The sequence below is a fragment of the Marmota marmota genome, unplaced genomic scaffold (genome assembly GCF_001458135.2).
Source record: "Marmota marmota marmota unplaced genomic scaffold, marMar, whole genome shotgun sequence".
NCBI classification, from domain to species: domain Eukaryota; kingdom Metazoa; phylum Chordata; class Mammalia; order Rodentia; family Sciuridae; genus Marmota; species Marmota marmota.
The window spans coordinates 3,610,568-3,626,604 of NW_026000130.1; the positions used below are offsets into that span (position 1 = coordinate 3,610,568).

A 16,037-nucleotide genomic window follows, 5' to 3' on the forward strand; every position below is an offset into this window, starting at 1 on the left:
GCTAGAGCAATCACTAAGTTTGATGGACACTCAACAGAAATTCTCTCCACCCCAAACCAGAAGGCAGCCAGCACCCGCGTACCTTAACACCTTTGGTGTCCTCTTCATCAAAGGAGCCGATGTCAAAGGCATCCGCAGCATTGACCTCTCCCCGGGGAGGGATGAGGGGTGGTGGGTACTGAAAGAGGCAAGGAGGCGGGTTCCCTTATCAGCTGCCCTTGGCGGCCCCCTCCCCTCCCAGCAGTCTGTGTCAGGAGCTGAGTGAAGTCACCCTGCTGCATTCTGAGCAGCACTAAAGCTATATGCATTCACACAAGGGTCTGCACTGGCAGCCCCAAGGGGACAGCTAAGTCTCAGGGGCAAAAAAAAAAAAAAAAAAGACCTTCAAGTCTTAAAACATTTTTAAATATAAAGAAGTCTCAAGACTTCACACCCCCCACCCCCCACTCAGCCTCTAGAAGGCAGTTCCCTCAGAGGATGCAGTGTTCCTCCTGGTCACTGGAGCCACAACCTGCCACCACGGCGCCTGCAGAAGCGCCAAGCTCCAACACCTGTAGGTGTCGCCCAGGTGAGTGGCCATGCCCAGATTCTGTCTACAGGACCAACCAGTCAGGGTGTCCTTCCCACAGAAGGGACGCCCCTCTGCAGCTTGCATTCGTGCAGAAACTGCCAATCACATAAGAATAAAATATATTCTTAAAAATATATTTTATTTGGGGTTTTCCTATATCAATGAGATATAATGAAGCTTAAAATAAGGAAACAGGGCTGGGCCATGGCTCAGGGGTGCAGCCGTGCCTAGCATGGGGGAGGCCCTGGGTTCCATCCCCAGCATCACAAGAAATGTTTTTAAAAGAATAAAAAAATAAAGGAATTGTGCTGATATACAATCATGCTAATTCTTAAACTACGTGGTCCGGGGCTAGAAGATATATATAAGTTTATGCCAAAAGTTTCTCCTATACTTTTACAGAAGTCTATGTAAAACTACCGCCACGTTAAGAAATCAAGCAGATGGGCCAAAACTAAAATGTCTCAATTATATGGACATTTGAATTAGCTACATAACAGCTCTATTTTATCTTTAATTAATTTATAGAGGAGGTATTTTTGAAATTTATATAAGCTGTCCCCCAGTATCTGAGGATTGGTCCCAGGAACCCCCTGCACACCCAGATTAGCACATGCCTGAGACCCTGATGTAGTATCACAGGTATTTGCCTAGGACCTGGCCATCTCCTCCTGGATACTGTGCCATCTTTAGATGATGCAATCCCCAGTACAGTGTAAGTGCTATGTGAATCGTTGCTAGACTAGGTTGTTTGGGGAAAAAAAAATCTGTGCATATTCCATATGGATGAGATTTTTCTTCCTATCTTTCACCTGTGGTTGGTTGAGCCTGGGGGCGCAGGGCCAACCCAAAAAACAAAAGGAAGAGTGAGTTGTTGTCCCAAAGGGGGTCAGCCAAGGGCAACACCCGGGTGGCAGAGCTTTGTGGACACAGGAAGCTGGGTGGGGACCAGGTCCAGGAAGCCAGCAACGAGGAGAGGCAGAGTGGGCAGAGCGCAGAGGCCGTGGCACCAGGGCCTGGGCGTGAGTACCTTCTGCAGGTAGACGTGCTGCCAGTCGATGCCCTTGAAGAAGCCATGTCCTTTCACCTCCTGGGCACTGGGGAAGAGAGGGTCCTAAAGGTGGTGAGTATGCACTGGAGACGGGAGAGGTACTTTACAACATGTCGGAGTGACCACAGCTTTTCAGGACAGCAAGTAAGGACGCTTCTCTCAGAGCAGCTCAGGGAACACCGTGACCTTGAGAAAGGCCTAGGGCAGTACCTGGAGCCCGTCCATGTGACCACTCATGGCCCGCCCACACCCCGCGGCAGGTATAGGTGTGTGACACCTCAAAAGCAGAACAGTAGAGGACACACACACACATTCTACGTGCCTGTCAATGGCGATTCTGTAGCCATGAGAATTTAGCTTAATAAGAATTAAATTGGAGATCTACACATTTAAGAAATTTGTGGCAAATGTCTGCTGGTTCTGATAGGGAAAATGATGATCTTAAGCAGGAAACACTGACTTGGATGCAAACTAGAAATCCAGTGGTGGGTTGAGTGCCGAGCCCCTTCCTAAGCTGAAGAAACAAACTTCCTGAAGTTCATGGTCAAGACCTCCCTGACCCACAGCACTTCTCTGTCCATCTGTGTTGCAGAGCCCAGGCCGGTCCTCAGACACACCACAAGGGCCTGCCCAGGCCCTGTGTGCCTTTGGTGACGTCACGTGATGCCCAAGTCCTGTCTGCATGAGGCCTCATGTCCAAGTGCCTGCCCAGCAGCCCTGCATGGACCACGCAGCAGGTCTGAGGCTGCTCTGCCGCCCCCAGGCCACGCTCCTCCCACCCGAGCTGCCCTGCTGCCCCTCACTCCCCAGCTTCCCTGGGAACTTATGGCAAAATTCAGTGCCGCACCCCAGTGACAAGGGCCCAGGGGACCTGGCCAGGGGCCACCTCTGGGATCCATTCTTCTACCTGTCTTCTTCCTCCACCCTCAGTTTCTGTGACCCAGCCTTCCTGGCTTTTCTGAATCGCAGCCTGTCTGAGGCCCTCCCGCCCGAAGCCCTCGACCTACAAAGTTTTCCCACCATCTGCCCACCACTTTGCTTAAGTCATTCCTGGTCCCTTTCACAGCCCTTGTCCTCTCAGTGGTCTGTTTGCTGGTGCCGTCTCCACCCCACGTAAGTGCCAAGTCCATCTGGGTCCTGTCCTGCGGAGGCAGGGTGATGGGGCTGGCGCTCAGCGAGGGCTCAGGGGTCACCGAGTGGGGCGGAGTCCAGGTCACGGAGCTCTGGGCATGTCCACCAGAAGCCCTGGGGCTTTCTGCAGCTGTGCTATGGTTGGTGCCCTGTCACTAGCCCTAGACGTGAGCTAGACAGGCTCCTGGTTTCCTCACATCCACTAGCAACTGCCGAGGGCCGCAGGGGTGGCTTCTGGATCAGCCCTGCCCCTCCCACAGGCCTGAGGGACAGCAGAGCACAGAGAGGCAGACCCTCCCCAGAGGCGGCAGCCAGGGCCACCAGCTGGCAAGTGGGGGAGGGGACAGAGAGCGGGGACTGGGCAGAGTGGCCGAGCTGGGGTCTTGGGGACGGAGCCATGTGCTGACCTCCAGGTTCATCACAGAGGATGAGTGCGTGTGAGACACAGGGCTGGGGCACTGCTGGACACAGCTGGACACCCGCACACGGAATCTCCTGTCCCACACCAAGCCCCAAGCACCTGCAGCTGTCCTGGTGGGAAGGAACTACCCCCCACCCCCGTATGATTTGGATATGAGATATCCCCCAAAAGCTCATGTGTGCAAGAAGGCTGAGAGGCGAAGTGACCGGGCTATGACAGTCTTGGTCCAATCAGTGGTTAGCCCCCTGAAGGGATTAACTGAGTGGTGACTGAGAGTGGGTGGCGGTGGCTGGAGGAGGTGGGCCCCTGGGGGCGTGGCCTTGGGTTATCAGTTTTATATCTGAGGAGTAGAGTCTCTCTCTCTCTGCTTCCTGAGGATCATGCGAGCTACTTCCCTCTTCCACACTCTTCCACCATGATGTTCAGCTTCACCTCGGGTCCTCAGTCTATGGACTGAGACCTTCAAAACCATGAGCCTCCAAATAAACTTCCTCCTCCACAGTTATTCTGGTGGATCCTTTAGCCACAGCAATGAAAAAGCTAAGACAACCTCTGAAAGATTCCACAGTCAAGAAACTAAACCTGTTACTAATCTTTCAAAACAAATCAGTAAAAGGGTTGGAAATTTAAGTGATCAGAAAGTATAAGAAAGAGTCAAAGCAAAGATATGGATGATACACAAGATCAAAGTCCCAGCGTCCAGCCAATGGACTTCTGGGAGAAATGGAGGAGCGGAAATGGACACAAGTTAAACAAGACTCTCCCCTAAGCTGAAGAGCATGAGTCTTTGAGAGAAAGCACCTGGCGTCAGGGACTACGGGAGTTCCATACCACAGGGATTGTTCACTTGTACTCAATAAAGCAGAGTCTTCAGAGTTCTGGGGGGTTGCCAGTGACTGACTGTCCCGTGTCTGGCCTACATGAGTCATGTCTGTGGACGGCAGGAAGACAGTCTAGGTGAGACCCAGACACCTGGCCTCTCACAGCCCCTCTCTAAGATTCCTTGGGAACATGCTCCAGCTCAAACAGAGGGACCCAGAAAAGTCGAGGCGAGGGATCAAGTCGATGGTGATTCAGACCAGGAGAGCAGAGCAGGGCGGCGCCGGCTGCAAGGAGGCCGACTGGCCGAAATCACGTGGTTCTCACTGGAGCTGGTAGTTTGTGTGCCATGAAGAAAACCAGGAAAAGTAAAAGCCCATGACTGTGATATCATCTCTTCATATACACACACGTCATGTTATATAAATAAATGTAAGGCCCATTACCAGACTACGTAGTTGCCTTATGGTATAAACACTATTTCACCTGCAACTTTTGAAATCAACCCATGCAAAGTGCAAAGGTTGGGATTCATTGTGATCAAAGAATAGGGAGAAGACAATAACAACTTAATTTGGCAAAAATAGAAAAGTACATGACAAACGAGGGAGAGAGAAGCAATTGACGAATGAAGAGAATGTCGAAGCCTCACTGTATACAGTCGGGACTCAAGAGATGCTGCTTGTAGTTGGTGAGAAAAGGCACCACTGGCTAAATCTACAGTTTAAAGCTACAAAGGTAAACCAAAGAGGATCCCAAAGTAGACTTGGACTCTTGGGAGGGGGCAGTGACCAGGGCTTTATTCTTACAGTGGGAATGGGACACCCTCAGTGGAACCGATAAATAAGGAAATGTGCATATGAGCATATTATTTAGCTAAATAAAACACACACAGTATTCAGGAATAAGGAGCGCATACACATGCAGGCTACTCTGGAAATACAAAAATACACACACGTCACACACACACACACACACACACACACACAAGTGACATACTGTCCTTTCCGTGTGAAGCCAGCCAGGTGTGGGGACAAATCAGGGACTGTCTGTGTAAGCATTTCTCTAAAGCTTCCTCCCTGGTCTGACTGTTTTGGGGTGCTTTGGGGGAGGGGAGAGCAGGTGAAGGAGACGGCCATTCCTCAGGTGGGCCTGGGAGAAAACGTGGGAGCCGGTCACAACATCTCAGTGCAAGACTGAGACAGTGGCATGCACCCCGGGGACAGGGACTGCAAGGTGGCCGAGTTCATTCCGTCCTCCACCAGGCTGGCTCCACACCTCACAGGCTCCCGGCTTCTCAGTCACAGCACTCACAGAGCAGTGCACACACATTCGGTCCCCGCCTGTGGGGACAGAAGAGCTGAGCCTACCCGCTTCCGTGACAGCCCAGCCGCTGGCTCACTTCCCGCTGCAGCAGGCCCTCCAGGAGGGACTTGAGGTCAGGGGAGAAGGTGTCCGGGAGCTCCACGTTCTGGGGAGAGAACAGCGGCTCCTGGAAACAGCAGCCTCACACCCGAGGCCCCTGGGTCAGGACAGCACGGAAAACGGCACCCCGAGACAGGCAGCACGGGGGACAGAGCCCACCAGCAGGAGGGCCAGAGCGGTGGACTTGGGGGCCCCTCCTGCCCCTCTGCAGGCCCTCCCTTTGTTGATTTTCTTGGTTTTGTACTTGACTTTCTGTAACTTTCTTCCACTGCTTGTTTGTGAGTCGTGATTCCTGCCTTGGGTCTACCTCCATTCCTTACCTTTTAGACATTCTTCTAGGAACGGTATCTCTGTCTGTTTATCTCACTCACAAAAGCCAAGTTTTGTGATTTTTGCATACTACACACAAATACTTCAAACTGTTTTACAGAATTTGTCCATGCTTTGTATGTACTTTATACCAATTTTATTTTTAATGGTGTGATGTCTGAGAGCCCTGATGCAGGTGAGGACAGACTCTTGAGTCCCCTCACCATGATGAGGGTCATCGGGTCCATCTCATGCTTACCATGGTGAGGGTCATCCGGTCTATTTCATGCTTATCTTTGGTTTTATGTTGTCTGAAAGGGCTGTGGCTGTGGAGACAAAGAACATTCTATTAAAATATGGCACCAGGTAACAGCACACGTATTGACTAACATTTGGGTAGAAGTATTTTGCCCTGCTACTGTTCATTCAAAACTGCAGAAAAGCAAAGCTCATGAGCATTGTTTCCAGAAAAAACAAAAGACAAAAAACCAAAATAAACCCTTGGGTCCTGAAGGAGCAGGACGTCCATCCTGCTTCTGGTGCCTGAGCCTCTGTGCAGCGCAAGTGCGGCACTAAATGCACTAAATATGCATTTTCAGTGAAGACATTCAGAGGGAAAACGAGCCACCAGCAGGTGGTCATGAAAATGAAAGCCACCTGTGTAAATTAGTCACTGGGGTGCTTGAGACAGCCATGAATTCTGTGCAATTTTTTCAGCTAAACAAGATACTGTTTCTAAAACCTCCCGAGGACCTGCAGGCCAATGGCATGATCCAGATGGATGTTATTCTCCCTGGAAGCCAGCAACAGGAAGCCATCCCTCTGCTGGTGACAGCCATGGACCAGCCTTCGCCCCCCGGGGACTGATGACTCTGGGTGCCATCCCTGAAGAGCCCAGACCTTAGGCACAGAAGCCAGGTCCAGCTGTGACTCACTGAGCCCGAAAAAACCCCGCAGCTCCCAGTCCTTCTCCTGGAAGATGGGGACCGTGCCCTGCACCCTACAGGAGGAAGAAGGGACAACTGAAGCAAGGACCCCACAAGCAGCTGGCGGGGTAGAGGTGGGCAGCCAGCCCTCCCTACCAAGACGGGGCCCTTGGCAGAGTTCATAGATGAGGGGCGACACTTGGAATCTCGCGGGGCAGGTTCCCCTCACTCCGCCACGTGCTCAAGACTCTGGAGACGCTGGCATTGGAAGGGAAGCTTATCACTGGGTGACGCTTCTAAACATGCAAACTGCAACAGCAGAGCCCATTTGTGTCTTTGAAAATTAAAAAAATGACGTAGGCGAATGAAGTTACTTGTGGCAACACCCACTTGCCGAGTGATTCACCCTATAAATCATCTGTAAGGCAGCCGGGACGTGATCTGCGGGAAGCACTGTAACGTCAACTTCACGCAAAGTATCAGAAGGCGGCTGAGCACGTAAGTCAAGGGGCTTCTGAGAAAGAATGGAAATCCCAGTCCTCCTCGCGCTGCCTGTGCTACCCGTGAGCCGCTGCCCCACCCAAGCTCAGAAGTCACACAGTGACACGGAAGTCACATGGCAAACCACCTCTTGTCAAGACGAGCATGCAGCACACGTCTCCTGCCTGCCTGCCCATGGTGATTTTCCCCTTGTGCGGGAGAGGGCACTGTGACGCCTGTGTGATTCCTTGTCACACAGTGAAAACCACAACGATGTCAACCACTTTAAAGCACTAATTTGGGGAAGAAAAAAAAAAAAAAAGAATCAAATTAAGGCAGAGTGGCAGCAAGCAGGCATGTTTAAAACAGATTTTGGTGGGAAATACTTATTTCACCTTGTTTCCAAAGAAAAAGGTGCAATTACTGAATTAAAAAGCAATTGGATACACACACAAAATACAATCTGTTATTTAGAAGATATCATGCTTTTTTTAAAAAAAATTGAATTTCCATCATTCTCTTTTGTATCCATAAAAATATTCACATGTTGAGAGTTCCCAAAGAAAGGAAAATAGTTTATCTCATTGCATCAAGACGTCAGTCCCTGCTTGACGCTGGCCTTTCCTGCTCCAGTGTTCCCCGGCCTCTAAAAAGGGGTCCAAGGAAGAGCTCCCCGGAGCTCTGCAGGCTCCTGTTGCAGAGCAGAAGGACCCGCTGGGGCGCTGCACCCCTGCCAAGGTGGGGACGCCACCCCCAGCTCATAGGGGGGCTGACTGTCCTGTGACACTCTGAGGTCCCTGCCTGACCTGTCCCTGCCGCTGGGGTTTGGCCTCCCGGCTGTCCCTGCTCTCTCTGCTCCCTGCATGTGGTGGGACTCCACCCCATGACCACAGGGCAGGCGAGCTCTCTCCAGAGGCGCACCTCGCTCTGGAACTTCCTCCCCAGCCTCCAGAAAGGTGAGAAGTGAGTGTCTTTCTCCATCCACCTCCCAGGCTGTGACATTCTGTCATGGCACCAAAACAAATGAGACAAGCTCGCATCCCCACCTGCACTTGACCCTCACGCTGGAAGGAAAGGGCTGTGCCCTGACCTTGCAGAGAGGGGCTGCTGGGTTCCAATGCTTTCTCTGTGCTAAACTTAAAAGCCTTTCTTGGGACCACAGGGAGGGTCGTAAGGGGACTGGAGTTCAAGGCGGCAGTGCCAGAAACACGGCCAGCACATGGCCCAGCGCTCCAGGTCCCGTTTATAAATAGAGCGACTCCCCGTCTGACTCAATGGGGAGTTATCAGGGCTGCTTTTCAGCTCTTCAAGCCGCTACTGCCGGAATGCTGAGAAGGTTGGGGCGTTCGAGTGGAACTCTTGATGCACATCTGTTTCCAGTGCATTCTTGATTATTCTTTGTGAACAAAGCCAAAAATTTGGTTTCTATTTTGGAAAGTGTTAAAGAAAACCGACGATAGTAATAATCTCCATTCTGAGCGGGGCACGTGGTGCTCCCGGATCCTGTGTGATCACAGCTGCTCCCTGATGCAGGCGCTTTAAATAGGAGACAGTCACAGGCCTGCGACAGCCCCCAGCAGAGCCGAGTTCTCCCAGCACCACGTGCCACAATCTGCCGGCAAAGGGGCCACGTGGGACTGCGCCCACAGGCACAGAGGGAGTGGGAGAGTGAACGCGTCCCCCACACGAGCCGGGAAGTGGCGATAATGTTGTGGAAGCATCAGGCACGTTGGCTGCAGCCATTCATGGGCAATGGTGGGTTCAAAAATCAAGACGATGAAAAACTCACGTCGAAAACTGATTTAGAAAACAGAGAGGACTGCAGGGGAAACTGGCTCTGCGGTCCAATGAGAGCACACTGGACCTGTAGCCAAAGCCTGCGGTGGCCATTCAAACAGGCCTCCTGAGTGAGCCAAGAGCAGGCTAAGGATTTATAACCTTCCCTGTTTCCATACGTGGAGCAAAACAACCCCAGGCAGGGCTCACCTCTCCCCCGGCCACTACCTAGGCTGAGGGACCAACAATCGGTGGTGACAAGCTGAGATGGAGGCCAGTGCCGCGTCAATTCTTCTCCTTAACAGGCAACTTCAATCTAGATGAGGTACCAGCTGGCAATTCCACAGATTTGCAACACAGACATGTTTTCATACACCAGTGACCTTAAATATCTGACACCGCCATCCAACAAAACAATATGTGCACCGCGACTCGCAGCACTGGTGTCCCAGGATGCAGGACCTCCCAGGCCCTGGAGGAGTCTCCACCAGATCCCCCTCCAAGTGCCTACGGGACTGCTCTGAGGCACCAGGTGGGGGTGGGGGTAAGGGGCACAGAGAGTGTCAGGGAGAAGCCACGGGACACACCTGCCGGCGTGAGAAGTACAAAGGCACAGGAAATAAATGTGAGAAAGACCTTTGGAGACACGGGTTTAAGCTCCCTGCACAGGGGTGAGAGGAGGGAGAAGGGCTCCATCTGGAGAAGCATTTCTTAATCAGCAGCTGAAGGCTTCTCTTCAGCTTCCCAGCAGAAGGCTCTGCCGGGAAGGGAACTGTGCTGTGCAGGTGGGTCTGCAGGTATCTCCAGGCATGTCTCCAGGCATGTCTCCAGGTGTGTCTTCAGGTGTGTCTATAGATGTCTCCAGGTGTGTCTTTAGGTATGTCTCCAGGTGTCTCCAGGCATGTCTCCAGGTGTCTCCAGCTGCAACTCCAGGTCGGCTGTGGCTGTTTCTCGAGGGTGCCAGGATGCAGAGGGGACAGGCCACCCTCAGCCAGCACTCCAGAGGCCCCTCAACCTCCTGCTCCATTGTTTCCTGCTGCGTTTTTCTCTGGAAAAGACGGCTCCCAGGGCTATGTTCTCCACAGCAGGAGAGACCCGGATGCCAGAGACCACTCGCTCGAGGTCCCTCCATGTGGCTGCTGCCTTGGTCTGCAGCTCAGGGGACAAAGGCCCTGTGTGCCGTCCTGCCTCCTAAGGACCCCAGCACAGGGTCTCGCTCCTGAACGGCCTTCAGGAACCTGGGCTTACTCTGAACCTGTGAGATTCCAGATGCTGGTTTGGGTGGCAATGCCACTGTCCTCCACAGGCAAAGCGCCCACACCCAGCTCGGCACTCGCCCGCCTCACCTCTCCACGTGGCTGCCTGACCCTCCTGCTGAAAGCCTGACTGCCCAGCCACTCCTATACTCAAGGTCTTCAGGGTTGGGGACCTTGGGGACCAAGGCCACACCCCCAGCATGGCATATGAGGCTGCGGGATCCTAACCTGGTCTTCTCACCCTGACGGGGACTCACCATTCCGGGCAGCCATGCAAGACAGCAGCCTGCTCCTGCTCGCCCCCCATGCGGAACCTCTGCTCATCCCACCCCCAGCCAGGCTGCGACCCTGTCCATCCCACAACGCCCACTCGCACACCACCTCCCACCTAGCCTGACATGACATTGGCCACCCTGCCAAGTTATGACGGGCCCCACTCTGTGCTCCTGCGGTGGCCCTATTCTGGCTCAGGGGCCCTCCAGCCTCCCTGCCTTCCTCCTCCCCTCCCCCACCTCCCCGGGAACCGTCTCTTGTATGTGTCAGGTACTCAATAAAAGTGCATCGAGTTGAACTCCAATCCTGGAGCCAAACACATTCCCACGCTTTGATCTCAATGCTGTAGGTTTCTGTGAAGGACTCTGAACAGATACTATGGCATGAGGTCACAGTGTCACTGAGGACAGTCACCTCGCCCTATCCTTCCTACACCGGGGAGACCACTCCTCCAGGTGGTGGCTCAGTGCTTGATGCCCAGTCTTGTGCCAATCTTGAATCCCCTGCCCTCTGTAGTCACAGTGGGCAAAGCCCTTCAGTACCACGACCTTGGGACGGGGGTGCCACTCTCTCCGGACCCCCGACTGCCAGGCGGCCTCTCCCAGCCTTTCCCTGGAAGACACAGTCCCTGCCTCTTTCACTGTTCTCCTCCTTCCCATCCCATGACCTCCCTTGGGTGTCCCACCAGCCCAGACCCCCCACCACCACAGGAGCCCCCCCCCCCAACAGAACACTTCCATCGAGCGCAACCAAGGGCTTCACAGGAAAGTGCATCTCTTCCCATGCGGCAAAGTTGAACTGTAGCCAAATACTAGGGGACCCACTTTATCAGCCACAACCACCCTGTTGGGTCATAAGGTCAACTCCTGTGCATCAGGCAGAGCCACAGCAGCCCCTCCCAGCCTACCCTGGGACCACAGAAGCACAGCCCCAAGCACAAGGCCTTGCAGACTTCCCTGCTGAACCCGACCGTCCACTGTCTTCTCCCACACTCTAACCTGTCGCCCACTTTCCCATCAGCCTCAAACTCCCTAGACATAGATTCTGTGTTTTCATTCCGTCCCCAGCAGGGATCAAAACAAAGACTGGCATTGCCACCGCCTGCCGGCAGCTCCCCAGGGAGACAGGCTCTCCCCTGGGCAATGGCTTTCTCTGGTTTGCTTTGCATAAACTCTCTAATCAGGTCAGCTTGTCTGACGACAGGAATTAAGCCCATCCAGGCTCCGCAAATAGGGTGATTCAATTACAGAACACAGACCCGACTGCCTCAGCAGTGCCCCGGGGAACACAGTGAGCAGAGAAGGCTGGCTCATCAGGTCCCGAGGCCTGGGCTGGGGAAGGCGGAGTTGGCATCTCTTCAGATGTGCTGATTGGAGCAAGCTGCGCAGGTGCTCACTTAGGCTGTGATGAACAGGGTCAGCCCCCTGCAGGGCCAAGTGCAAAGGACAGGTGGCAGAGGGACAATCTTGACTAGGAAACTGTGAAGTGCTTTCTGCATCTTCAAAAATGAAGAACACAAAAGAGCTCTATTACAACTGAGCTCCGGGGCTGGGGTGTGGCTGGGGCAGGGCACTTGCCCGGCACATGAAGCCCTGGGTTCCATCCCCAGGGCTGCAAGAAAATAAAATAAAATTGAATTCTCCACTAAAGTTGGCTAAAAGGTCTTTAAACATGGCAACCTCAACATCGCTGTTCGACACAGGAACATCTTTGAGAGGACTTCCCTTTCAGAATCTTTTCCATTCTATCTTATTTGTCAGTTGGAACAAGAACTGAATATAATATTAACTATAAAAACTCAAAAATGTGTTATATACCCTCAAGAGAACCATGAGTAACTGGTTTATGTGGAAAAAAAACAATTTACCCCATCTTCTTTAATATCTACATTTCAATACAATTCCAGAACATGAGCTGTCAATGGAAATACTTTAAAGCAGTCTTACTTTAGGTCTCCATGCAGTGAGGCTCCTGCATGGCTTTGGACCCCTGAGCTCCCAGGAGGGCAGCCCTCAGGCTTCCAGGCCTGGGAGCCCCACGTCATCTTTCAGAGTGAGATCACTGCGTGACTCTAGACAACACCAGGGTCTCCTCGTTTCCAAATATTGTGCATTTTCTTCCTGGGCTGCTAGGTATCCAACTCAGGGCCCTGGCACACCAGGCCATCACTCCACCACTGAGCCACACCCTCTGCCCAGAGCCTTCTCCAGTTTGATCCGGGTACATGGTGGGGGGACAGTTGCACTCACCCTCTCAGGAGTTTGAAGAGCATGCAGCCCAGGGAGAACCAGTCTGCGCTGCTGTCGTAGGCTGTCCCCTTCTGCAGCACCTCGGGAGCCATGTACCCATGGGTGCCCCTGGGGAGAAGAAGGCACCGGGTTATCAGGGCACCCCCGAGGGTCAGGCTCCTAAGGTTCATAAGAGACACAGCTGTGACCCAAGACAAGGCCACCACTGTGCCTCCAGACCACGCCCAGAGCCTCTAAGGGGAAGTCCACCTTCTCTGCCTTCATTAGCGTGTGAATTCATAGGAACAGTTCACACAAGCGGATATGGAAGTGGAGCCCCAGGGCCTAAGGGGTGAAATCTAAATCTCTTAGCTCTTCTCTCCTCCTGTCCTTGCTAGAGCTCTGCTCAGAGGTGCAGGGCGGTGTGGGGGAGCAGGGCTGGAGGCAGGAGGGAAAGGACCTGGCAGGTCACCAGGTCCAGTGCCCTCTCTGGGGGAGTGGGGTGGAGGTGGGAGCATAGCTTCCCTCCCACCCCCACCCCACCCCCAGTTCCCAGGTGGATGAGGCACATAGGGCTTTAAAATCTGCTTAAGGTCTGTAAGGCCTACCCTCTCAGCCTGCCTCCCGCCCTTCGCCAAGAGCTGAGCATCCCTCCGCCCAGAGCTGAGCATGCGCAGCTCCACCGCGAGGAGCCAGGGGCTCCAGGGAACTTCTCTAGGACACAGCCAGAAAGTCTGAAAAGCCATTACGGGCACGTCCTGCAGCCCCCTCAGACTTCATAGATCTTCCTCATCGACAAAAGGGGTGATGAGATAACGCCCCACTCTCCGGGTGCCACGAGGATCGCAGACGGTGCGCACCTAGAGCAGCTCCGCATTTCCCCAGTGGGGATCTGCCCTCCGCTCTAGTAGAATTATTTCAAATGCACTGACGCAGAGGCAGTGAGATCTGCCCAGGAAATCACCCCGGACCAGCAAGGATCCTGGGTCATCCCTGGGCCCAGGAGGCCCTGTCTAGGGGGAACATTTTGAAAGTCTTATGAAGAGGTGACAATGGGTGGGGTTGGTCCCGTGGGCGGGTCCAGTGCAGGACCACGGAGCTGTACAGAACGCGAAGGAAATCTCCACCAGGGCATCCAAACCCTTCTCTGGGAGGGTTTAATTTGAGCATTGCCTGGAAAGCCCTCTTGGTGACCTTTCAGCCCATAATTATCAGGATCAAGTCACAATCCTGGAATGGAAAGACATCTCCCAGGATAGAAAAGATGAACTAACACCCATCTCCGCCTCCCCAGCCCTCAGGGCGCACTGGGTAACTGACACAGGCTCCTGTCCCTGTGCCTTTTTGGTTCCCACGTGGCTGCTGCTAACGCTGCCTGCCGCTTTCTGCTAATGACCCGGACTGCCTTTAAAACTGGACCAGCACTTGAACTTGAACGCTGAAGACTCCACGAGAAGAGACAGCCATGGGTTCCTAGATAAAATAAACTGGTCCTCAAATTAGTCACTTTTCCTTTGGTTTTTTTGTGGCTACCCCAGTTAGATGTGATTCTGGAATAGTCTTTGATTCTGCCACTAAACAGGTGAAGTCTAAACACGGATCAGGAGGCTCAACTACAGTGCTAGTTTGTAGGTAGAGCAGCCACTAGATGAAGCCCAAGGGTCACATCTGCAGCCTTGAGTGGACCTGAGAAACGGGGTTCAGGGTGGACTCTGGCCAAGGCTCTTCCGCCCAGCACTAGGGAGATCTCTGCGAGCCTCAGAGCTCGCCACCACGCAGTGAGCTGGGCTGTGGCTTCAGACAGGAGAGGATTATGGTGCCAGCTCTGCAGCTTGCAGACCCATGACCTGGTCTAAGTCACCCACGTCCCCTGGTCCTTGACAAGCACAGGTGAAGAGCAGATAACAAAGCCCAGTTCGTGGGGTTTCCATGATGATCCTGCATTCAAGGCCGGGCTGGTGGGGCCAGGAACGCCCTGGGTTCACCACCCTCCTCCCACTTGTCACTTCCTGCACACATTCCTTGGGCTGCAGGCTCCAGGGCAGCGTCAGGTCTGTCCCTACCATATTGCTAGCAGCGGGCACCCAGCAAGTGTGGAATAGACACTTGTAGGGTCACTTAGTGAACTGGTCCTCACAAGGGCACAGGAGGCTACTGTCACTGTCCTCTGCTTATGGAAGAGAGAAAGGAGGCTCACACGTTGTGCAGGAGAAGCTGACTGGGGCCTAGTGGCCCTGGGGCCTTTACCCCGAGCCACGAGCTGCTCCTGTGTGTGACCAGGAAGCAGTGCCTCCTGCACTGGGCTTTGTAGGTGGTGGCCTCACACTCAGCAGTTCAACAGGGAAGCCGCTCGGGCCTGTGTAACCAAGGCGGGCACAACAGCCCACCCTTCCAGCTGATGTGGATGTCAGCAGAAAGCCACCAGGGCCCTGTGAAGCTATGAAGAACCTCGTGTCTGCAAGTCAATTCTTTTGAAGATTAACTCTTATGAACTCTTGGATTCTATTTAGTTATGACTACAGTAAATTGAAGAAATTAGCATACCAAATAGCTGTGGCATTAAAAATTCAAATGACTCTCTTAAAAATGTCTGATGAACTCCCTGGGAGAAGCTTATACAACCACAGGTTCTGGCCTGGTGATTGTAAGTGCTAGCAAACGCTAATGCTTTTATCACTGTACCCCAGATTCTGTGGGAGAAGAGGAATATGTTTACAGAAATGACGCCGGTCACTGTTAACACTGGATCCGGCTGGAAAGGGCAATTTTTGATTGAATGTGGCCCCTCACAAAGTAGGACGATTCAGAACCACCCCTCTCCTGGAGAAGGGTCTGCGGTTTCTTTTCTGCCCAGATGCCTGAATTGAGAAGGCCAGAGCTTCCCCCACGCCATGCCACACGGACACCAATGCTCGCTCAAGAGGGACAATAAGATGTAATTCTAAAGGATTCGGTGCTAAAAGTGAGAGAGTTTAAAAGACAAAGCAAAAGTCACCTGCTTTACTGCAAACTGCACACATTCAGACCCCCCCACCCCCCACAACGCCGAAAACCTGACACCAAAGAGGCAGAAACGAAAACCCCTGTGTGTCCCACACGATTTCCACAGAGCCCTGGGAGAGCTGGCTCGAAGGCCTGCCGTGAAATCAGTGGGTTCCAGGAACCAGGCTGGCCAATGTCCACTGGCCAAGCATGGCCACGCCAAGAGCTGCTCCGTGTCTGCTGAAGGGCCAAGGATCCCTCAGGAGTCACCTCTGTATGGTCACATGGAGGACTGGTGCAATATCTGGATCTAGCAATGTGACCCGTATTAAAAGCTTGAATTGCAAGTGGATGATTAGCTTCTTTAATTTCAGAAGAAATCTGATTTC

General features: G+C 53.1%; 1 protein-coding gene across 1 annotated transcript in view; it reads right to left on the reverse strand.

The window, feature by feature from the left end:
* Positions 1-16,037, reverse strand: part of Myo18b (myosin XVIIIB) — a 320,748-nt gene that overhangs the window by 238,356 nt on the left and 66,355 nt on the right. The window contains exons 12-16 of the mRNA XM_048784886.1: positions 12,688-12,795; positions 5,987-6,053; positions 5,364-5,464; positions 1,602-1,668; positions 83-178 (exon numbers count right to left, since the gene is read on the reverse strand). Of these exons, the coding sequence (XP_048640843.1) occupies positions 83-178; positions 1,602-1,668; positions 5,364-5,464; positions 5,987-6,053; positions 12,688-12,795 (439 nt within the window). The remainder of the gene's footprint in view (positions 1-82; positions 179-1,601; positions 1,669-5,363; positions 5,465-5,986; positions 6,054-12,687; positions 12,796-16,037) is intronic.